Source organism: Echinops telfairi, unplaced genomic scaffold (assembly GCF_000313985.2).
Source record: "Echinops telfairi isolate 266 unplaced genomic scaffold, ASM31398v2 ScPeMD7_60;HRSCAF=208, whole genome shotgun sequence".
Lineage (NCBI taxonomy): Eukaryota > Metazoa > Chordata > Mammalia > Afrosoricida > Tenrecidae > Echinops > Echinops telfairi.
In genome coordinates, this window is record NW_022103958.1 from 25,979,083 (window position 1) to 26,003,574 (window position 24,492).

General features: G+C 39.0%; 1 protein-coding gene across 1 annotated transcript in view; it reads right to left on the minus strand.

Moving 5' to 3' along the window:
* The window catches only part of ANO3 (anoctamin 3), a 225,775-nt gene that overhangs the window by 10,158 nt on the left and 191,125 nt on the right, over positions 1 to 24,492 (minus strand). Inside the window, exons 18-23 of the mRNA XM_004708249.2 lie at positions 20,796 to 20,907; positions 19,603 to 19,660; positions 8,661 to 8,758; positions 8,141 to 8,274; positions 7,011 to 7,163; positions 4,809 to 4,956 (exon numbers count right to left, since the gene is read on the minus strand). Of these exons, the coding sequence (XP_004708306.1) occupies positions 4,809 to 4,956; positions 7,011 to 7,163; positions 8,141 to 8,274; positions 8,661 to 8,758; positions 19,603 to 19,660; positions 20,796 to 20,907 (703 nt within the window). The remainder of the gene's footprint in view (positions 1 to 4,808; positions 4,957 to 7,010; positions 7,164 to 8,140; positions 8,275 to 8,660; positions 8,759 to 19,602; positions 19,661 to 20,795; positions 20,908 to 24,492) is intronic.

Consider the following 24,492-nt stretch of genomic DNA (forward strand, 5'->3'; position numbering starts at 1 on the left):
CTCTCTCTCTCTCTCTCTCTCTCTCTCTCTCTCTCTCTCTCTCTCTGCTACTCCCTGGGAGATATTGTAGAAGACAAGCCACATGTGATCATCCTATATTTGGCTACATTTCATGTGTTTCATGAGTCTCAAGAGGTCTTTATAGATTGGTATCAGACATATGGGCTAGTATCGGACTGACAGACTTGGACTGGACTGGGTGGGGATGCTTTCTTAATGTACAATTGCTCTTGTATATAAATCTCTTCCGTATATACAAATGTGTGTCTACGAATTTGTTTCTCCAGTCCAACCAGACTAACACAGCAAGCTTGCTTGCTTTTTGGTGGGTCTGGATCCTGCCTCTGCCTTGCCTACTACCTCTAGGTCTTTGAACTAGAGTCAAAGTCCTGTTATACTGCTTGCAGATCCCAGAAGTCTGCTGGTAAAATATTAGGCTGCCATTTCACCTGCTGACCTTGGATTGCTTCACCCCTGCAGGAAGAAGCCTGACTGCTTCCAGCTGATCTTGGATATACCAGTCCCCACAGCTAAGAAAGTCAGGAGAAGCCTCCAGTGTAACATCTGACATATGGGTTTGGATCTTGCCATTACCTTGAGATGAACTTCTCTTCATATCTACACATACATTGCCTTCTCTGGTTTTACTTCTCCAGAGAATCCAGCCAAAGATATTCAATATTATTTGAAAATACCACAATTCAAATGTGCCAATGCTTCTTGATGTTCCTTATTCACTGCCGAGCTTTCATTTATGTATGAGAGACAATTACAACTAGCATAGCTTAAACCAGGCACAAAAAATCCTCAAAATGACACATATGTTCTTTCCTATTTTAAAGAGGTCTTGTGAAGCAATTTACTCATTTCCTTTCTTGACTGTCATGGATCCAAATAACAAGAAAGCCTTGACAATATGAATGATCTGTGTTTATCATGATGTTGTTTTGGGTCCAGTTTTGAGGCTTTGGGTTTTCTTTACATTGAGTTGTCACCCATGGTCGAACTGTAGTCTTTGATTTCATCAACAAGTTTCTGAAGTGCTCTTGGCTGTCAACAAGCAAAATTGTGTCATCTTTATGTTGTAGGTTGGTAATGAGATGCCCTTCAATCCTGATGCTCTGCTTCTTCATCTAGTCCAGCTTCTTGTATTCTTTGCTCCACATAGGAGTTGAATAAGTCTTGTAAAAGGACAAAACCCTTTCCTAATTTTAAACCAAGCATTATATCCTTGTTCTGTTTGAACCAGTGCCTCTTAGTTTATGTACCATTCCACATACGCACTTTGGAACTTCCATTCTTCTCAGAGTTATCTATAGTTTAATGTGACCCACACAGTCAAAAGCCTTCCCAGAGTCAACCAAACACCAGTAGACATATCTTAAATATTCTCTGCTTCCAGCCCAGATCTATCTAATGTTAGCAATGATATCGCTTGTGCCACTTCCTCTTCAAATCTAGCTTGTACTGCTGCTTGTGAAATTAATGAAATCATTCTAGTAAATCGCCTTTATTTGGAATGGGTGCCAATATGGACCTTTTTCAGTCTGCTGGCCAGCTAGCTGTCTTCTCAATTTCTAAGCATAACTTAGTGAGTGCTTCCAATGCCCTATCCATTATTTTGATACATTTCAATGGGTGTCTGTCAATTCCCAAAGCTTTGTTATTTGCTAATGCTTCTCATGCAGCTTCGACTCCTTCTTTCAGTACCATTCATTCTTGATCATGTTACCTCTTAACAGGTTCACCAGCCACCAATTCTTTTTGATAGTGCCTATTAGTACCTTTTCCATCTTCTCTTGATGATTCCTGCATTATTCAATATTTTCCTCATAAAATCCTTCAATATTACAACTCGGTGCTGGACTTTTTTCTTTCTTCTTTCAGCTTAAGAAATGCAGACCTGTTGTTTTACTAACTCTGGGTCCTTGTACAGTCCATTATAATACTGAGATTTGTCTTCTCTAGCTGCCCTTTAAACTTTTTCTGTTCAGCTCTTTCGTGTCATCATAGCAATCGTTTGGTTTAGCTGCTCTATTCTACAGAGCAAGAGTCAGAGACTCTTCTGATAGACACTTTGCTTTTTTTTAATGATGTTCTACTTTCTTCATGCACATAGTTCTTGATGTCATTTCATAACTTATCTGCTCTTAGATCATTAGAATTCAATGTGCCTTATCTGCTCATAAGGCGTTCTCTAACTTCAGGTGAGCTATACCCAGGTATATTTTGCCTCTTAAGGAGTTGTCTTAATTTTCTTCAGCTTCACTCTGAAATTTCATATGAGCAATTGATGGTCTGTCCCACAGTCTGCCACCGGCCTTGTTTTGCCTGATGCTACTGAGTTTCCCCATTGTTTCTTCCCACGGCAGATGTGGTCAATATGATTCCTATGTATTCCAGTTGGTCCCTGTGTAGAATCACTGTTTAGGTTGTTGGAAAAGTATTTGCAATGAAGTTGTCACCGCCTTGCAACATTCTGTCATCTGATCGTCAGCCTCATTTCTATCACCAAGGTTATCTATATTTCCAACTACTTATCCTTCCTCTCTATTTCCTTCTTTCACACTACCGTCACCAGGAATGACCAATACAGCTTGATGATTGATCAATTTCAGATAGAAAAAGTTGGTATAATTACCTCATTTCCCCATCACTGCCATTAGTGGCTCCTGTATAAATTTGAATAATAGTTGTAGTAACTGGTTTTCTTTGTTAATAAACCCCAAACTCATAGCTTCTCTCTCTGTCCTTTTGCCTTCCTGCATGCTGGACTTCTGTCCTGTGGGCTGCTTGATCTGAGATCCTTCCATCCTTTGCCATGTTTCTAAGGACCTTGGATCCATGTGACTATGCACATCCCAGCCTGTGATGTTGCTGTATTCTGTATCACCTTCCTGTGTCCTTGCCTGCAGGTGTATGGATATGAAAGGGGGCTTACGGAGTAGCATCCCTCTTATGGACATTGTTTGGTCTGGGCTGGGATGCCTTCTTGATACATAACCACTTCTTGATAGAAATGTTTTCCTTATACATAGATGCATGTCACTGGATTTAATTCTCTCAAAAAACCCAGTGGAACGCAGGTTGCTTTCAGGTGACTGTGATGCTGGAAGCTGTCCCAGTGGTATTTCAAATACAGCAAGGTCACCCAGGACGGACAGTTTTTCATGGAGCTTCTAGACAAAGACTGACTAGGATGAAAGATGAGGTGGATCACTTCTGAGGTATTTGCCACCAGAAACAGTGGGACACTATCTGTCCTTCTAGTCCTTAAAATGTGTCTTTTCAAGTCTAGCCTTGCTAATAGCCTCCTTTCCATGACCACTTTGAGTCACCTTGCTCTGAAAATATCTAATCTCGATGAATCTAGTCCAATTTTGCTGCTAAGCACACCAGCAAAGAATTAAGCACAAGGGCTTCAACCGTATATAAGTCCTATACATCCCTTCTTGAAATCAGTCTACATCCCTATGCCATGAGTGAGGGAGTGAGTGATGTGTTTGAAGGATGAAGGCAGGCTCTGAATTGAAAACCCGGTGATAACCTACAGACAGAATTCTCTCCTGCCACTAGGTGACAGCAGAGACACCAGCAAATAAGACTCCAGAAAATAGGTTTGCCAAAGAAATTTAAAACCCATAAAACCTTTCTCAAATAACTTTTAATTTGGAGGAAAGGGGGCTTTTTCCTTTTCACTGTTAATAATAGAACTTTGTCTTTAGACCAGCATCTTAGGGTTCATAAAACGCTGTATAAATTTCTCCTGTAACACCTGCGCTTTTTGTTGTTGTTTGTTGTGGCTGTTATGAACCTACCAGGTCCAGATTGATTCTATGACTTTTAGCGAAAGACGAATGCAAAGTCTGAATGCAGCAAGAGGGTTCCAAGTTAAAGGCCTTTGGGAGGTGTCAAATATGTTAATGAATCAGATAGAATAAGTACATCCGTACCCATTGCTTTATTCTCTTTTTGGAAAAGGAAGGCATTTGTGTTCAGAAAGGCATCTCAGTGTTTAGGGAAAGTGTTGGTGGGTCAGCAGAGTGAATTTAAAACAAAAACAAAAACCTCACTGCCTCTGAGTCATTCCCACTAATAGTGATCCTACAGGACAGGGTAGACCTGCCCCTGTGGGTGTCTGAGACCATAACTCTTTATGGGAGTAGAAAGTCTTGTCTTTTTCTTGTGGATTGGCTGGTAGTTTTGAACCGCTGATTAAGATGCCACTAGGGCTAAGAGATGATTGAATTTTCAGCAAGCTCTCCCAATCATCTCCAGCTACGAGGTGGAGAGTTTGTTGGGGAATATGTCCTGCATCCAGATTAACTGGAGGAAGGGGCAGAGCTGCCCCTGAAGGAGAGAGGACAGCTTCTGTCCCAGGGAGGGCGCACCACTTGCTCCAGACCTGGGGCTCTGGAAGGCCCTCCCTTTCCCTCTGCTCCGTTACTTCCAGAAGTTGGTTATCTATTGAAACCCCAGCAATGACAATTTCTCAAGTTCCTCATCTGTTCATTCAGAGGACTGCACTTCATTGTTTCTTAGGCCACTCCTAAGACGAGCATTTGACTTCTAAATACATTGCAGTTTTTTTTAACATTTGATCATTGCGATACATTTATAAGTGAAAACGTAAATGGTAAAGTATTTCTGGTAAAAACACTATTTTACTCATCTGCCCTAATATATGAAACACATAAATGGAAGGATCAAAAACATCCTCAGTAGTCACAGAAAAGCTTCCTGTTAAAGTCCCATTTTAATTACAAGCATAAATATATATCATAGAAATGTACAAATGTTTGCCTTACTTGTGACTGCTCATTAGTCTATCTGCACATGGGCCATATTTGTACTCGTAGACTAAGCGCGGTATATAGTCAGATGTGATGGCGATTACAAATGCATTGGTGATCACGGCCAGTAGGCCGAGTCCTTCAAGAATCCCGTACCAGATGCCTAGGAAGAAGTAGAAAACGATTCCAGATAGGAGAACATCATTACAATACTGTAAACCATCTTATTTTGGAAAGGATGTCTCAATTTGTCTATTGTAACCACAGCTAGGACATGATTTAATTTCTTCATACAATATCTCACGCCAGATAATACACTTTGAAGTTTTATTGGTATAAACTTCCCATATCATACAATTCAACCATTTAATCATATTTAGGAGTCAACTTCATATCACCAGTCAATGTCAAAGCATTTTCTTCTTGTGCTCATCTCTGTTAGCTCCCTAGTTCCCCTCCTTCTCCCCTTCCAGGACCCTCAGTAACTTTCAATCCAGTCAATGTCTTTCTAGATTTACCTATCCTGTTTCCTTTACAAAAAAACATACCAAACACAAACAGGAAGCAAACAAACAAAGTGAAAAAGCAACCAGCAATGACTATACAAAACTTTTAAAATATACTTTCTACCAAGGGAAGGCAGACCAGCCCTGGCGAGAGAAACACTGAGATCTCTTGGGGAGTCCGCTGTCATATGAGTCGTGGTCTGTAATGTTGGAGGCAGCTGCCCAAGACATTTCAAAGCCTAAAGAAAAGCACAGCTGTGCTGAGCAAACACAACCCACAAGCAATCCCTTTCCAGGTCTCCGTGGTTGGCAAGTTCCAGTTCACTATGGGCTTTTATCTACACATCTGTCGAGTACCTTGTCTAAATAATGACATAAAAAAATAAACCTAGTTGTGTGTCAAATCTTGGAAATCATCATCTGACATGTTTTTTATCTTGTGAGTGGTCCATCCAGCATCACGTAGATAAGTGAAACTTTCAAAGTTGCAAGCAGAATCAATATGCCGGTCAGCATAGTAAAGACCAATGTTTCAACTAGGATTGAAAGTAGCTTACAAATATTAATTGGGCTGATCTTGAAAGGCTTCGTGTCCACAACGATGCCAGAGACCATGGGATCCCTGCAGCTGCTCAGATACTTGCTCTATGTGGCTGCTTGCTGGCTTTTGCCCATTGGGCGTGGAGGCTGAGGAGCCTGGGGCCAGCTCACATGGTGGCAGTGTGGGACTGAATAAGAACACAGTGCAAGGTCAAGAGCATTTCATTGAGCATCTGGACCGTGTCCTCGATGAGCCCTCACTTTTGTCTGCAGGAGGAAGGCAGTGCACATGCACCGCTGATGAATGAAGAGGAACTGAGTAATGAGTAGATGGTGTTTTGAGGGGGGATCCAAGAACTACGATGGATACACAGATTATGCTGAATTTGCAAATACAATGCAGTATACAGCATTGGGCTATCTCCTAGTTGTATGCACATATGATCCCAAATAATGTGATTGAGCACTTTCTGTGATACAAAATAACTCATTTCCAATGATTGCTGCAGTGTTTTGGTCAAATCCTGTTGCAACTAGTTACACTGGGGCAAGAAAGAAAAATCAAGAGAAAGAAATGGGAAGAGAAATAGGGAATGCCATAGAGCCCAAAGTATTGCAAAACTGTTCACTGGCTAAGGGCGTGACTGAAGGTTTTAAACAAATCAAGGGTTTTGTTTATTAAGAATGTGAGATACTTGGAGCTGAGTACTCAGGAACTTGAATTTGTAGAATACAGTTAGTCTATTTGTTTAAACTAAAGTCATGCTTCCTGCAAACCAGGACAGCAAGCTCGGTCGAGTGGTCACACGGCAAGAAACACGGAGGGAGTGGGGGTGGTGCCACCTGTTTCTCCCAGTGGAGCACAGAAACCTGACAGAGGAAACCATTTTCCCAAATACATAAGTTCTTATAAGAATATTTTAATAAAGAAAATAAGTTTCTAGACATTGGACAAGAAATAATATGCAGTATTTTCCCCAGTGAATCATTTCAGGTTTTCTACTATAACTTGTTCATATATCCAATATACTAAGTTTTCTTCACTAAAGCTGCTTGGTTTTGTTAATGTTGGATGAGCGTTCTAAGAGTAGAAAGCCAAGTGCTACTTAAGTAAGATCAAGTCGTCTCCTGGCCATAACCATGTAAAGGCTATTTGATTTCTAAATCTTACCAATATCAGTTGCTCGGGCTGGCAGAGGCCTCCGCCACTGGGTGACAAATTTGTAGGCGTCCAGCCGGATTTCGATGACGTTGTTTAACAAAGCCAGCAGAGGGGCCAGCGGGAAAGCAGCCACAAAGATGGTGGTAAAACCAAACTGCAAAACTGTTAGGAGGAAGGGATCAGAAAATGAATGGCATTGTATCATTTATTGCATGGCTTCTTTGTGTCAGATGCGATGTTTTCCATAAGTTGCCTTTCATTCTTTCCATAGCCCGTTAAGTATGCTTCTTTCTTTTTACACTTGGGAAAACCATAGCTCAGATGTGTTACATACAGTTGCTGAAGGACACAGACGAGAATGTTCTAGAACCTGTGTTCAAACTCAAATCTGCATGGGTTGAAATGTGCTTTCCGTGTGTACTCCATGGAGCCACAGAGCATACAGGAAAGACTAGGGGAGGAAGGGGGATTAAAGAAAAAGAATTGGCACAAGAAGAGACCTGAGTCAGCTAATCTTGCCTTTGCTTTTTTTTATAGATCAGAAAACTAAGGCTGGAGAAAGCAAATGTCAAGGCCACAGTAAAACAAAACTCACACTGAAGCGTGAACTCAGACTCACAGTGACCCCACAGGACAGAGTAAAACTGTCCCATAGGGTTTCTGAGGCTGCAGATAATTATGCAAGTAGCGGGCCACACCTTTCTTTTTCAGAATGCCTGGAGGATTCAAAACGCTGCCCTTTAGATTAGCCGCAGAGTGCTTTAGCCACAGTGCTACTAGGGCTTCCTCAGGAAACACACAGTGGTTCAAACAACCAGAATGTAAGCATTTATTTATTTCAGGTAAATGAATAAGCTTCATGAATATAGTAAGATTCAGATGGATTATGAAAATATTCTGAAAAGGAAATATTGCTGATGTGAAAGCTTTCGAAGAATGAAACATTGAGCATCATCAGGAGACTCACTACTTTAATACCTTTTCTCACTCTGTTGAGATAAAGGTGGAGATGAGTTTCAGCATGCTTCAGTTTAGAAGTGAGGAGAAACATTTTTTTCTATTTGAGAAGTGCCCCCCGCTCAAAAGAAGGAAAATAGTTCCATGAAAGCCTAACAGGGAGGTGTTCCCACTTCCCGTACCCATTTCTAAGTACTCATCCATCAGTCCATGGATGTTCATAGGCTGCAGATTCCAGTCGTTTTCCCACTGAGGTATGGAAGCATCTTGCTTTCCTCGCTTGATTTTATGTCTGGACCACCAGTTCTGGATCAGCCTGCATCACAGTAAAGAGCAAACCTTCTGAGCATTATCTTGAGTATGAGATTGACAATACGAAAAAACAAACAACAAACAGCTACTGTCCTGGGAATACACTTAACATATCCTTTGGGTCCCAATTTCCAAAATTAAGATAACTCTACATCCATTATTTGCTTTAATCATTCTAGTAGCTGTTGAGGTAGACATAGCTGTTGATCTCCTTTTGGCGGTGAAAACTGAGGCACAGAAAGGTAACTGACTTATGTAATAAGGTACAGGGTGGGAAGTGAACATTCATCAGTTTGATTGCCATGCCCAAATCTTTAAGCACTGATCACACTACCTACTTATTTCTTTTTTGTAACTGTGTACATGGTAATATTTTAAAAGGGGGCTCACGGGTATCCCAGTTCCATGAAGTTATTCCATATCTGTTTCAAGAACATGATGACACCCATCTGGAGGCAGAGGTCTATCAAACAGCCACTGGGATGACACTGAAATGGAACAATAAAAAGAAATCACAACGCTGCTCTCCCAAGTTGGCGTAAACACCCAGTACGTTCAGACTGAGCCAGGAGTTCTAAAGTCAAGGAGCACAATCTCAGTGCAGAGAAAACAGAAGTACAGGGACATCACATGTAAGAAGGAAAGAACTTGATGGGAGGGATTTCAGTAGTGATCATAGAATCAAAATGATCCCAGCTATAAAAACAAACCTCACATTTATTGGAAACGTACTTATCCCCATAGATGTTATGTTGTTGTTTTTGTTAGGTGCATGGAGTTGGTCTCGTGTACAATAGAACAAAACACTGCCTGGTTCGGATTGATCCTCACAATTGAGTCCATTGTTACACCCACTGTATCAATGCATCTTGTCAAGAGTCTTCCTCTTGGAAGCTGTCCTTCTAGTTTACCAACAAGTCCTTTTCCAGGGACTGGTCTCTCCTGGTAACATGTCCAAAGTACTTGAAATGAAGTTTCACCACTACCCTTGCAAGGAGCATTCTGCCTGCACTTCTTCCAAGACGGAGCTGTTAGTTCTTTCGGAAGCCCAAGCTACCTTCAATATTCTTTGCCCGTGCCATAATTTGAATGCATTGGTTCTTCTTGGTCTTCCTTATTTAATGTCCAACTTTCATATGCATATGATGCTATTAAAAATACCATGGCTTGGGAAAGGCACATTTTAGTCCTCGAAATGATATCCTTACTCCTGAACACTTTAAAGAGATCTTGTGCAATAGATTTACCAGTCATCTGATTTTTTGACTGCTGCATCCATGAGTATTGATTATGGATCGAAGTAAAATAGAAATCCTTGACAATTTCAATATTTTCTTCTTTTAGCATATTTCATATTGCTTAGAAATGAGGTGGTGATACACAACCAAAGTATTTGATTATATGGTGATTGTTTATAATATGCTCCTTTTTAAACAACATTTTTACCTTGGAATAATTTTAGATGTAAAGAACATTTAAAGACATTACAGGACATTCAAACATTCCTCGATCATCTCCTCTGTTGTCAACATCTTATATTACTACATTACGACGACGACGGTTAAAGCCAAGAAATGAACATTAGTGTAGCACTTTTTACATAATTATTTCCAACCTTATTTGAATTTCACCAGTTTTTCCATCCTTGTCCTGATTCTGTTGCAGGAGCCAACCCAGGGTGACACATTGCGGTTCATTGTCATGCGTTTCTAGTCTCCTCAGATATGGATTTCTCAGTCTTTTCTTACTTTTTATAACTTGACAATTTTGACATTTTATATTTAAAGTGGTTATTTTTTCCCCTATCTTTATTAGTTCTTTGGAAGTGAATCACTAAGTACAGCTCATGTTCAGGATGGGAAAATGGTTAAGCCTGACAAGTAGACTTTGAGGAAGGGTGTTTCTACACTCTAAGAGTTTGCTAGTATTGTCATAATTTTGCCTTCTTTGTGCTTCTTATATTTTAAATAATAGATATCCACATAAAATTATATTATTTCAATGAAAATTACAATGGATGCATTTTGCTTGAAACTTTACACTGTAGAAGTCATTAGAGAGGGAAAACACAGATTTTTTTTTTTTTAATGGGTTCAGGTCCTTCTACGGCTTTGATCTAGTTTCTATTTCTAGAAAATTGGTACCAGTGGGACTTCAAAGAGAACAAACAATTAGGACTTGAAGCGTGTGCTTTTCTTGTTCCAGCCCAGTAACCTAAGGCATTCCAATGAGAGCTAGAGAGAGGGTTTGCCAATCATCATTTTTACTATGTAGAGAGGTCTAATTTCTGACATTCAGTTGGCTTCTTCTTCCTAGGAGGAATTTAGGAACCTTGAACTTGGCCACATATACAGTGAACCCTCGCCACTTCGCGCTTCGACTTCCGTGGCTTCACTCTATCGCGTTTTTTGCGTAACAGCGCATGCTCTGTCATTACTGCCACTGATTGGCTCATACTGTACACGCTTGATGCCATAAATGATATAATAAATAATAAATGATAATTGTAACGTCCAAAATGTTTTACTGTATTTTCCCTTTTTCGTTTAATAAATTGGGTAATACGAGTGTAATGGTGACTAAAGGGTGTTTTTCCATGTCCTCTATGCTCTAACTATGAAAATATTTGATTTACAAATAAGGAATCCTACTTCGCGGAATTTCATTTATCACGGTAGGGTCTAGAACCGATTAATCGCGATAAACGAGGGTTCACTTCATTCTACTCAGGTTTCAGTAGGATATAGAATAAATATTAAGTTCCGGTGGCAGACTAGTTTACAGCTACACTAAAGCTCTTCAATGTTACATAGATACTCAGCGGCAACATGACTTTTTCAAGATCAAGTAATGTTGAGATTTGCTCTGAAATGAGTCTTGGACTTCTGAACTCTTCACCTCTGCTATATTACATCATACTAAGTATGAATTGTCTTTACCATATGAGTTTGGTGCCCTGAGAGGCTACATTTAGTACTTCTCATTATTGCACTGTAAAAGAAAAAGAAGTCAATCACAGAACCATGCAATTGGACTATTCTCCATAAGAACACCCAAACCAAATGCACGGCCATCGAGCGCATGCTGACTCAGAGTGAGCGCCCATAGATTTCTGAGACTGGAACTCTTGAAGGGAGGAGAAAGCCCAGTCTTTCTCAGGCAGAGCTTCGGGTTGTTGCAAACTGCCCACCATGCAGATGACAATCCAATGTATAACCACTGTGTCACCAGAGCTCCTGATAAAGGAAAGGCCAAAAGGGAAGATAGCCCACATACGATTTTGGTGTAATTGAGCCATTATAACTTTGTGATTTATAAGGAAAAGAAATTGATCTCATAATTTTGGACCTCTGTCCCATCTTACCTCATGTTGATTGTGAATTAAACTCAAACGTTCCATATACTACAATCCATATGGTAAAAAGTAATATATATTTACCATGGGACAAGAGGCAGGGAACTGAACTCAGTTGATCATTCTCATAGCATCACTGAAAATCTCAAGAGCTTGAACAAGTCAAACCTGGATGATTTCACATGTTTTTCTCCTTTGACAATCTCTTGTTAAGAATGTTAGCATTTCTATTTTGCAAATGATTAAGCTTCGTGGCAGGCCAGACAATGAGACTTGAACAATCATGTTTTTTTTCACTTAGTCTGCATTGGTATTCTTTCCCTAAATCTAAATTATAGATGTGACACAGATACTAGTCAAATATCGCTTCTGAGTGGGGCAAGTGGTTAAATTCTTGGCTGCTCTTTGAAAGTTTGGTGATTGGAATACATCCAGACGCAGCTCTGAAGAAGTCCCAGGTGATCTACTCCACAAACACCTGCACTATGGAGCACAATTCTACTCTGACATGCACAGAATCCCCCGCCTCAACTTGGTGTCAATTGTTTTTAATCTCTTAGCAAAATCACCTTTCATTTTGTTTCCATTATGCCTGCACAATATCCATGGTGGAAAAGCACAGTGTCAGAAACTAGCATGCCCAGGTTTGATCAGTGTATCTATCATCAGTGTATTAATGATATTTCCATAACCATAGGCAAATTATAAAAATATCTATGCCTTGGTTTATTCATCTATTAAATAGAGGCAATAGTCGGATGGTGAAGACCAAATGAGTTATATATGGAGTGCTTAGAAATAATTTCTGGCATCCAAAACTCTCTCAATAAATGCAGTAGAAATGTTATTTGGGCCTCTTGACCCCATCATCCACTGCACTTTTTTAACTCTAAGTTTGGATCCTTTTCAACAAATCAATTTGAGAGTACAAGTAGTCCCACTGATTCTGTCATAAAGTAGAATACCTCTTTTTGATTTGTTTTCACTATTATTGTCTATCTTTCATTGGCATCCTTATAAACATAACATTGCATATATATACATGAACATCTGATAATGATAACGTGAGCAAATTATGCACTGTAACCCTCTATATATGAAAACAGCAATAACAACAACAAAAACGCCAGACATTCATAAGTTCAATTCACCAAACTAAAGTATGTTGTAAATTGAGGACTATCTATATAAAAGAACTAGGTTCCATTCAAGAGCATCATTATATGAGATGGGACAAACTTTTAAAACTTGTTGGAAAGTGTCAGTGCATTTATGTGTTCTGAAAAACTAAAAAGTATTTTACATTAAGTTCACATAAAATACTTATGTGAGGTATTATAAAATATAATCTGGAATTCAAAAGTAATAGCCAGTCAATAAATGTTCTAAATGAAATTATTTCATTTTTTTTCTTTTTTTATAATATTGGCATCCAGGTGACCCATTAGACAAGGTAGAACTGCTCTTGGGCAGTTCAGAGCAGGTCCCTCTTTGTGGCTGTAGAAAGCCTCATTTTGCTCTCAGGAACAGCTGATGGCATTGAATTGCTCACAGCCAAAGGAAAACCCAACTCCACAGAGTATTTTACATAGATCATTGGATACAACGGGCTTCAAAAAGTTCGTGGGAAATGCAACTAAAGGACAATGGACGTTTCTCAAGAAGCTTTTAGAAGTCCTCATGTAATCTGCCTGCCAAAAATACACTTGAGAGAGTTATTCCCAGTAACTGTTTATCAAAGAAGAAAGGTAGTCTTAGTTATTAAAACCACAAATCTGCATAGGGTAGAATTGGAATGTTTTCTGTGAGATTCCAAACACAAAGCAGTCATTGCACGTCAAGGCTGTGGCTTTTTCTCAAGACCATTAACATTAAAGCTGTCTTCCTTTGGATCCCTCAGAGCATTCCGCAGAAGTCCGTGATGGTAGGCTTCAATAAATGCGAGTGGAGTGAATGCATTCAGAGCGCCCTGTTCCTATTTGACAGCATTCCAGTGTTGCCCATCTGTACCAGGCCACTCCTATCCTCCTAAGATTTTTGCTGACGTACAAAGCTGTCAGTGAGCGAATTACATCCATTTACCTACCAGGACAATCAGTTCATAACGGTTCAAATTCCTGTATCAACCATTCAAGTCAAAGATGTAGAAGTTGAAGAATGTTACCAACTTAGGCAGTCTGAAATTAATAAAAATGCAAAGGAGATACATTGGTAATCACTGGCAATTGGAGTGTGAAAAGTGTAAAGGAAGAGCAAGGAACTGTAAGTGGAAAATAAGGCTTTACTCATAAAAATGACACCAGCGATTACATTGTAGCAATTTATACGAAACTCAGTATCATCAGCCAGAACATGTTTAGAAGCTCTTTGTGGAAATGGATCATCTATTTTTCATCTTCAAGTTCTAACTGTAGCTGAAGAAAAATTTCAAAAGTCCACATGACCCAGAAATATGACCTTGAACATATCCCACCGGAACTTAAAGACAATGCTCAGAATATATTTGGCTAATTGAACACTAATGACTGAAAAACAAATGAGTTATGGGATGTTGCCAGAGACACCATACAAGAAGAAAGCAAAAAGTCATTAAAGAGACAGGAACAAAATACCAAAATGGGTATCAGAAGAGATGCTAAAATTTATCCTCGAACACAGAGAAGGTAAAGCAAATGGAAGGAATTATGAAGTAAAGGAGCTGTATAGAAATTGTCTGATGGCAGCTAAAGAAAACAATCTATTATAATGAAATGTTCAAAACTTTGAGTTAGAAAATCAAACAGATATAAACTTTTAGAATTTTCAAGCCAATAGAACTAAAGAAAAAATTCGAACCTAAAGTTGTATATTGAAGTTGAGAGGCAAAATATCAACTAATATAGGAAGCATAAAAGAAGGAAAAGAAGGAATATGAAGTTCCTGTGGCCAAGTGTGCATGGGAAACGGGACAATGCAGAATGAAGACCAGAAAGAAGAATGGACACCGTGGCTACAACAATGGACTCAAATGTAACCCACTCAACAGCCCCTGACACGAGGTCTTCGACAGTCTATCACAACGCCATGGTTCTCATTGTATGATGGTTTAATTCCTTGTTTCATAAAACTTTTAATGTTTTCTTGCATTTCTAAACAAGATTTTGTTGGAAAAACAGGGCCACTGTATATATTACATATATTATGTGATGGTGATTAAATGCATTTACTGACCAGTATTATAATTAGTTCCTTGGTACTTTCAAGATGAACCATAACATTCTAGTAGTTTACAATAAACAGTTAAGAAACATTATTGGTGATAGTAGCTCTATCATGGTATCAATCATTTGGTCTTCCTGATGCTTCCTCCCTACCCTGGATAACTGAACAGTCCTAGAATAAAGAAAACCTAGATTTCCAAATTGGGTAGATAAATAGACTTCTAACAGAAAGAATAATTCAGGACAGTGAAAAGAAAACTGCCAGTTGAATTTAGTGACTTCCTAGAGGCTCATTATGAAAGGCCTCACTGAATTTGGCAGATAAAATAATCCCCAGGAGTCTTGCTTTGGAAGCTTAACCATGATGCATATCAGCTAAAATTTATAAAGTGCTTATCACGTCCAGTGGTGTAACTAACTGTTATGTAAATTATATTTCTTGTATACAGATAAGGAAACAAATATTCTGAGAGGTTAAATCAGAGGTTCCAAACTTATCTAGCATATAGCCTCCTTTTCAGAAGCAAAATTACTCAGCTCTCCCCAAGCAATTAAAAACTTGTGTACCTAATCCAGAAACCAGGTAAAGCATTGGTATCTGCTATTGCACAGTCCCTTACATTTGGTCCAAGAATCCCCAGGAGGAAGTACCACCCATGTGGAAACACTTTTTACAAAGGACAAAGGAAAAGTAAATGGTGTAAATGTATTCAAATTAATGACTAAAAAGGCTCTAGCAGAACCTGCAAATAAGGCCTTATTTTGAAAAACTGTTTTAGATAGATATGAGAAATATCCTCTCTCTCAGTGTTTTCCAAGAAATCTTTTTTGACATGAATGTTGATCCCAGGATTGAGTGGTTAGCCTCCATTTGTGATCTGATGTAATTGTTCTCCATTTTATGAAACATTGACAATTCTGACCTCTTTGTGTGAAAAGCTATCAGTAATCTCTCAGTTTTTCATACTTGGGTGGCCTGTGTTGTGATGCTGAAAGCTATGCCACCAGTATTTCAAATATCTCTAGGGTCACCATGATGAGCAGGTTGGAGCTTCAACAGACTGGGGAAAAGCGCAGGCTATGCACTTCTGAGGGATTAACCACTGAAAACCTTCTGAACAGTGAGGGAAACGTGATCTGAAATAGTGAAGATGTTCCTGTCAGTTTGGAAGGCATGCAAAATAGAACCAGGGGACTGCTGTCTTCTCAGAGCCCACTCTAATGGCCTGGAGCAAAGTGTTCATGGCCTTTGTTTGCTGATGGCGCACGACTCAAAAGAGAAAAAAAAAACAGATGTAAAAATCCATCGATAATTGAAGTATGGAAAATACAAAATAAGACTCTAGGACTGATATCCTAGTAGTTAATTAGCTGAAATGTACTAGTATTGGCTATTTTGAATCAGGAAATACTTTACTACACAGAAAGGAAAGTTCAAGAGGAATGGCTTCACATTCAGTCAAGAAGAACATTTCAAGAACTATCTTGAAGCACAATACTGTTTGTAATAAGATAATGTTTATAAAAATAAAAGAAAAAAACAGTTAGTGCTAAAATGTATACATTAACCACTAAAGCAAATGATGAAGGAAGAAATTTCATATTTCTACCATCTCCTCGAGTTTGAAATTGATCAGACAAGGAATCAAGCTACACTGACCATTATTGATGATTGGAATGTGGAAACTGGAAACAAGATGAAAATAGTAATCCATTGTGCACTGAAAGCATTAGTTGAAACAAGGCTCCGGGATTTGACTGAATGTAAGTGAAATGCTTCCACAGGTTGATGAAGCACTGGAAGCACAAGACTAGGTTCATATGTGTCCATTTGAAAGAAAAGTGGCCAAAAAGAATTCAGAAGATATAGAATAGTATCACTAATATTATAGTAAGTAAATTTTTGTTGGTAATAATTTAAAACTGGTTGCAGCAGGGAGCTGCCTGACTTTCAAACAGGATTCAGAAGAGAACATAACAAGTCACAAGAGACATCAGTGCTGACACTAGTGGGATCTTGGCTGAAAACAGAAACTACCAGAAAGATGCTTATTTGTATTTTATGGACTGGGTATAGACCAGGGGGATAATAACACGAGTTGGATGACATTGGGAAGAGCGAGGAAGTATAGAAGACATACTTTACATGTTTATGAGGAGAAACCACCTGCTGGGAAAAGGCATCATGGTTTGTCAAGTGGAGGGTCAATGAAAAAAGGAAGAGCATCAAGTTGAGAGATTGACACAGTAGCTGCAAATACAGGTGTAACCATAACAAATGAGAGGATGATCCAGACCGGACAGTCCTTCCTTCTGTGTGCAATGGGTTGCTCTGAGTTGGGAATGACTGGAAGGCAACAAACCTATGGCTCAGCAGTATCTCCTGGCAGTGAGTTTGGTTTGGGTTTGGATGTGTTAAGGAGGCATGATTAAGTTATAGTAGTGAGGATTTCATTCTATTATACATAGGGTCACATGGTGAATTTGAACTGTCTTGATGGTATCTTGATCATCATCAATAAGTTGTTCAAGTCCTTTTTGCTTTCAGCAACCATGGTTGTATCATCTCTATATTGCAGGTTATTAATAAGCCCTCTTCCAATCCTAGTAGAAATAATTTTATACTAGAGAATTAATAGTTTGATCAATGAGAGTGTAGAATTCAGAAACACTGACTATATGATAAATTATAAATCTCATCTTGCTACACCAAACATATATATATATATATTTCATTAAAAGTGTAACTGCCAATAGGTAAAAATAGCTGTATTCATCATTATGCAAAAGTAAAATAAACTTTATAATATTTAATATATCAACAAAAATAGATTATAAAATAATTGAAATATAGATGCTTTAATATATATATTAATACTACAATGGGGAGCATATTCTACATTTTTGTAAAAAATTCCTAAAATAAAAAAATAAATATACAACACAATGGGGAAATATATATGAAGCAAATTTTACGATTAAAGTCCAATTTAATTAGTTTATGAATTAATACCAAAATCATGAACCAAACCCATTGCCATCCAATAATTCCATCTCATCGTCATCCTATAGGGAATAGTAGACCTGTCCCCATTGGGTTTATCTGACTGTAGATCTTTACAGAAGCAGAGTGCCCCATCGATTTTTGGAGGAGTAGCCAGTGGGTTTGAACCACTGACTTTTTGGTTAGCATCCAAGTTCTTTAGCCACTGTGCTAGTCAGGCTCCAAATTGATAGGACAAAGAAGAAATAACCAAAATGGTCAACTAACTTATAAAAATTATTCTCAAATGTGGGATACAGAAAGGTTTTTCCTCTGGTTGTCCCCCCATATTATATGTCAAGCCTAAGACGCCGCTTGCTAACTCATGGTCCATGACGGTACACTTGGAAGTCAACTACTTAGAGGTTATCTGCCTGAGAGTTACCAGCCATCTCAAGCAGGGGTCCTCAAACTATGGCCCACGGGCCACATGCGGCCCATCGAGAACATTTATCCGGCCCTCCCAGTGTTTTTGCCCCATTTGTTTTTTAACTTCAAAATAAGATATGTGCAGTGTGCATAGGAATCTGTTCATAGTTTCTTTTTAAAACTATAGTCCGGCCCTCCAATGGGTCTGAGGGACAGCGAACTGGCTCCGTTTAAAAAGTTTGAGGACCCCTGAAGAGCAATCAGGCTCTCTAGTCTGTCCCACCCTAAGTAGGGCCCACTCCCTGCTGATAAGGATAGAGGCTTGTCTCCCAAAGACAAGGTCAAGCCAACTCAAGGAGGACCAAGGTTAGACTGCCATCTTGAATCTAGGGTTCACCCATCTTGTCTTGCCCATCTGTCCCCAGTCCTCCCCTTTGTATTGCGTGTACACCCCTCATCTATTTCCTGTCACACATATGCCTATAGTACAACACCTTCCTGTTATACATGTGGTTACCTGTAATTTCGGGGGCTTGCACACCCCCTAAGTGTATATAAACTTTGGTTGAAAATATATTCTTTCTCTGCACGGACTGGCTGCTGAGATCATGGCTCTCCTGGAGGTGAGCAATGGCATGCATTATCTTGTCTGATGTTTCTTTAATTTTACCCCTCAATTACACAACCGCCCCTTGGACACATTTGATTGTGGGGGCTGGTACCCCACACTCAACCACATTCACAAATCAAATCAAATCAAGTAGAAGCTTGGTAAAAATTTAAATATTTGGGTTGTCAAACCTCCAAGGAAACAAATTCAAACACTATGGTTATGTGCTAAAGCATGCCTCAATGAAAATATGCTTATTATGTGCCCTAAAAATGATCTTGATTTATTTTTATCATATATTTACATAAGTCAATAAAGAAATGTGAGTCTGAGGCAGATATATTTTTGAATTTTATATATTGAAGTTTCCAATATGATTTATTTTGAAATATAATTTTCATGGCTTAAAACAAAGCCTAAAACATTTAAAAGTTTTAAAGCCTATGCAATAAAGTTTCACAAAAGACATAAACCTATGGAGCTAAATTGCTGTGTTCTATGGATGGAAGAAATGGATGTGATAGAAAATCAAAGAAAGCTGAGTTCATATTCTTGTGATTTTAACTTTTTCACTTGGCCCTTCCTTTTGAAAGATGTAGTGCCTTCATTTTTTAATCATTTGGAGTTCTTTTCTAACAAAAATATCTTTATTGTGCCTGAAATCCTGTTTTCTCTCTTCCGGCTCTCCACTTCTCTCCCTACAATCAGACCATATTCATGCCCAATCCCACACCCACTCTGATATAGTTACTTACTTCCTCCAGTCTCCACCGGTTAAAAATTTTATTGTAATTTCCAGGGTGGCCTACAAATCTGTAAAAAAGGCATTTATAATTAATCATTAGCATTGATGTGGGAATAACTGAAGAACATCTTGTAATAATATATCCCAGCAAGTGCCTGTGTGGGTAGACATACATTTCCCCCAGTGCATCTTGTCCTCAAATGGCTGACTTGGTCATGCCTACCCAACATCAAACAAAAAGTAATGAGCGAACTTAATAGCGAATGGATGAGATGAAGCAACTGAGTGGCACTTTCTACTTCTGCATGTACAATTTTAATGTCAAGTTGAACTAGTAAATGAGTATCAGGATATGTTAAATTGTTTGGTTCAAATCCCCTAGCTTCCTTATATTTCCATGGTCCTGGCTGGATTCTTAAGCATATGGGGGTGGGGGGGGGGATGTCATTAGCTTCTTCTTCTTTTTTATATTTTCAGCAAAATTAGGGACAAAAGTTAAAATGATGGCATAGGTGTCTATACTAATGAAGTATAATCCAGGTATATGCAACAATTGTTTCCTTAATTGGCTAAGCTCTCATTGGTGATTACTTTAAAATAAAACTCACAGCCGTAGAGCCCATTCTGACCCATAGTGACCCTAAAGGGCAAAGTATGCCTAGACCTGTGGGGTTCTGTGGTTCTCAATCCCTTTAGAGTAGTAGAAAGTTTCGTCTTTCTCCTTTGGAAGAGATGGTTGGGTTCGAATCATTGACCTTGCAGTTAGCAACTCAAGGCCAAATTCCCTATACCACCAGAGCTCTTTATGTACAATTTATCTTAAGTATGAACAAAATAAAAAACAAAACAAATGTCAGAATATTGAATCTATTCTGATTCATAGTGACCCATAGGGAGGGTAATGTTGATCTTTATGGATGCAGACTGACGTAGCTTTCTACTGCAGGCTTGGCTGATGGGTTCTAATAGCTGCCTTTTTCATTAGCAGCTGAACACTTTAACCACTGTGTACAATTATGATATAGGCTTTATTTTTTATGACAAATTTCAATGTTCATTGCTGTTGGAAGAAATGTACTAAGAAGTCTTTTGAGCAAGAACATGTATGGAGACTGAATTTGCCACTACTATTAGCTAAGTGGCCAAGTATTAGCAGTTAATTTATTTGACACTGCAGAGATAATGTGTATGAACAGGACTTACCTCCCCAAAAAGAAAGCAATGTAGAAGATGGAACTGTTTAAATTGACAAACTGGAAGAGGAACATTTTCAGGGCAAAGCTATTTTCCCATTCGGATTCTGTTCGAGGATATTCTGAAAGAGCAAAGGGTATGTTATATGGGATGATAAATGACAAAGACATTGAACATGGATTCAGAAGACTCGTGTGCAAATTGGGCAGCACTTTACTATTTTGGCAAGGCACTGGTGATCACTGCGTGTATTTACATACCAACATTGTCAATAATATTTGTTAATGAGAGGGTCCAATTCGATCACCTAGTCTACAAAAATATGATGCTTGTGATTAATATTTAAAGATTTTAATGATTCTTTGTTGTCATTTCAAGATAACCATAACTATTGTATCAGTCCTTCACCCAAACAGACTGTGAGCAATGCAAATCCCCATGGTCACTAAGTCACTTCCAAGGAATAGTGGTTTCCTGGTGGGAACCTAAACAGAAGGAGATCGCCAGACCTTTCCCCTGCGTCACTGCAGTAGGTTTGAATTGCCCGCTTCAGGTTAGTAGTCTTGAGTACAAATTGTTTGCATCACCAAAGGATTTTCAAAGTCAATTAACTGAACCTAAGTTGTCAAAATAGTCCTTTGAATTATACTTATTAATTTTAATAAACTGGCAAAGTGAAACAGAGAGAGGGTTAGGTTAGTGAGAACAACAGTTCTTAGCACAGATGTGTACCTAATTTGCAGGTCATCTTAGATAGAGCTTGTCACCTTTATTTGGTGACTATTTTGTCACTTAGGGAATGAGCGATTTAGATAAGAGACTCTCTACGAATATTGTCAACCCTCATTGTATGGAGCTGTCCTAAAGGAATAAATAAGAGAGAGGTTGGATGACAGTATGTACTAGAGCACTCTGCTCCTCTGGAACCCAAATAAATAATAGAACATGCACACTTGAATTTAACATATCTTAAGTGATTGAAAAATTAAAAAATTACAAAATAGATGAGATCTCATTTAAGGAAAATATAGATAACCATCTATGCACAAGGCCAATCACGGGATAAGGAATAAAGGGATTTGGGGGAACTTAAAAGTCAAAAGAGCTAGGGACGGAAGTGGGAGGAGGGCCTTTGGGGCATGTGTGTCTTAAAGAGGGACTGGTTGATAAGCCTCAGTCAGAGTGATCAGGGGAGTTGTGACTTCTACACTGGTTTTAATATGTTGTGCCTTCACTGCTGTTTCTTTATAATAATCTTTAAATTGTAATTTTTTAATGCAATTTATTTGGAAATAAAATTAGGAAAAATTCCTAGAGTGTTATTTGTTTTTGGTTTTATAATTTATTGCATGATGATGAACATGTATATCCTGTGTGATATTTAGCCTTTACAATTTTGAGTCTTGTAAGAAAATACACTCACACAACCTCAAAGTGATCAATAAATGCAATGAAAGAATCACAAACTGCTAAGAATGAAGACTGGATTCACAAGACAGTAGCTTTTGAACTACAAAAAAGTCACTATGGTTTTATTGGATAAAATCATTCTAAGTGGAATCAAGGTTGCAAACCAAGGTGGATATGCGAGTATACTGAGAGCTTTTCAGTTCCTTCGTGCACTCTGGCAAGGAACACTGCAATGTTCCTAATAAAAAGGCCTTGCGATCGGTATGAAAGATTTGTATACTCCTGACTCGTACACTGATGCTCCAGTGAACTGTATCTTCCAGTAGGAGTTGCCATGCTCTCCCATTGACTCTGGTTTTGGCCATCAGGACAGTAGCAAGTGAGATACCAGCAGAGGCTTGATAAGCACTTGTTTACAGGGTGATGGACTCTTGGAAGGCAGAACCAAAAAACAATCCTATAATACTGCATTGGGCAAACTTAAGATAGCTTCTGGTGAGGTACATGGTGCAAGAGAAAGTACCAAGATGAGTAGAGTAGTCCCAACAATCACACATGAGGTGTGTCGGGAAGTGAGTGAGAAAGCTGCGGCTCCTGCAGATGTGACACAAAGCATGCAAGCACCTAGTGGAGTCTTTCAGCAATTGCTGTATCACGAAAAATAATGAACTATGTCTTAAGCTACCACTCTCTGAAGTTTCTCTTGGGCATCGGGTCACTATGCATAGGGCTATCTCAATGCCAACTAGCATCAAGAAGTTTGGAGTAATTTGCGTATACAAAGATAGATAGCCAAGACAATGATGTTTAGGGAAATGATGTCAAAATTTAGGATTAACCCAAAGTAAGTAACCTTTTTGGACAGAATATAACTTCCCCATAGGGTTTCAAAGTCATAGAATAGGCTGAATATCTTTTTCCCATGGAGTGGTGGATTTGAACTGCTGGCCTTTCAGTTAGCAGCCAAGCACTTCAGCACTGGGCTATCAGGGCCGCTAGGGTGGGATATACCAATTACAATTTAGAGTGAGTTTCCTCTTCCCACCACTCCTGCTCACCCTTCTCTTTCTTGCGCTCCGCTCCTCTATTTCTGAGTTTCCATTTCCCCATTAGTAAAGCCACTATAACATGTTGTAATTTGGCTGCTTGACAAATGACAAGTGTTTAAGCAATAGAAATGGTCTGTTGCATTGTTATCTGTGAGCTGTTGGTTCTTCAGCTGCATAATGAAGTGATTGAACTACATTGTCTCAGAACTCTCTTCCAGTTCTGATTTCTCATATTCTAGTTTATACCTCTGATAGAATCTAATCGGAGGAAAGGAATTTGGGGGATCATAATAGTAGGAAGCGGAAGAGCTATTTGTGCTAAGTACCAGATGTACCAAAGATTTCTTGTACAAAGATGTACCAAAGACTAGACTTTTCTGTCTAGTCACCAGGTGTTGTTTTGGGGTTATAACCAGTCAGCTCTAACTCACGGCGACGCTTCATATAATAAAAGGGAATACTGTCTATTCCTGCGCCATCTTCACAACTGTCGCTGTGTTTGAGCCCATTTTGGCAGCCACCGTGTTTCATTTCTATTTTATGTAAAATGAGATATATTATTATATTTGTTTAGGTTGTGTGCCATAGAGTTGATTCCGACTCATAGCAACCACACAGGTCCCTACAGGACGGCCTCATAGGGCTGTAATCGTCATGGCCATAGATGACCAGGTCTTTCCTCCACAGAGATGCTGGTGAGTTTGAACTCCTGGCATTTAAGTTAGCACTCAAGTGCTTAACATTCGTGCCACCAGGGTTCTGATGTGTGGTATGTGCACACGTAGACACACACACACACACACAGGAGCCTTCATGGCACCGTGGATTGAGCGTTGGACTTCTCATTGAAACCACTGCACACTCTTTGTGGGGATGGGGTTGGAGAGAGGTAGAGCAGAGGCTTTTGGCTTCCGTAAAGAATTACAGTCTTTGAAACTATGTAGACGAGTGCTACCATGTCCCGTCAGGGCATTGTGCCATAGAGTTAGAATCTATCCACTAGCATTGAGTTTGATGTGTTCGCATATATGTAGAAACACATAGATACATGCATTTGTTATGTAGTCAATTCAATTTTGATTACATGAATTTGTGATTCCTATTACAGATTAGATTTTATTTCTTAAGAAAAATCTTACGCTATTTTATTAGGAGGTGTTTTGGGTTTTGTTTTTAAGGGGCGTTGGTGGTGTATTAGTTACACATTGGGCTGCGATCTGCATGGTCTGCATTTCTGAACCTCCAGC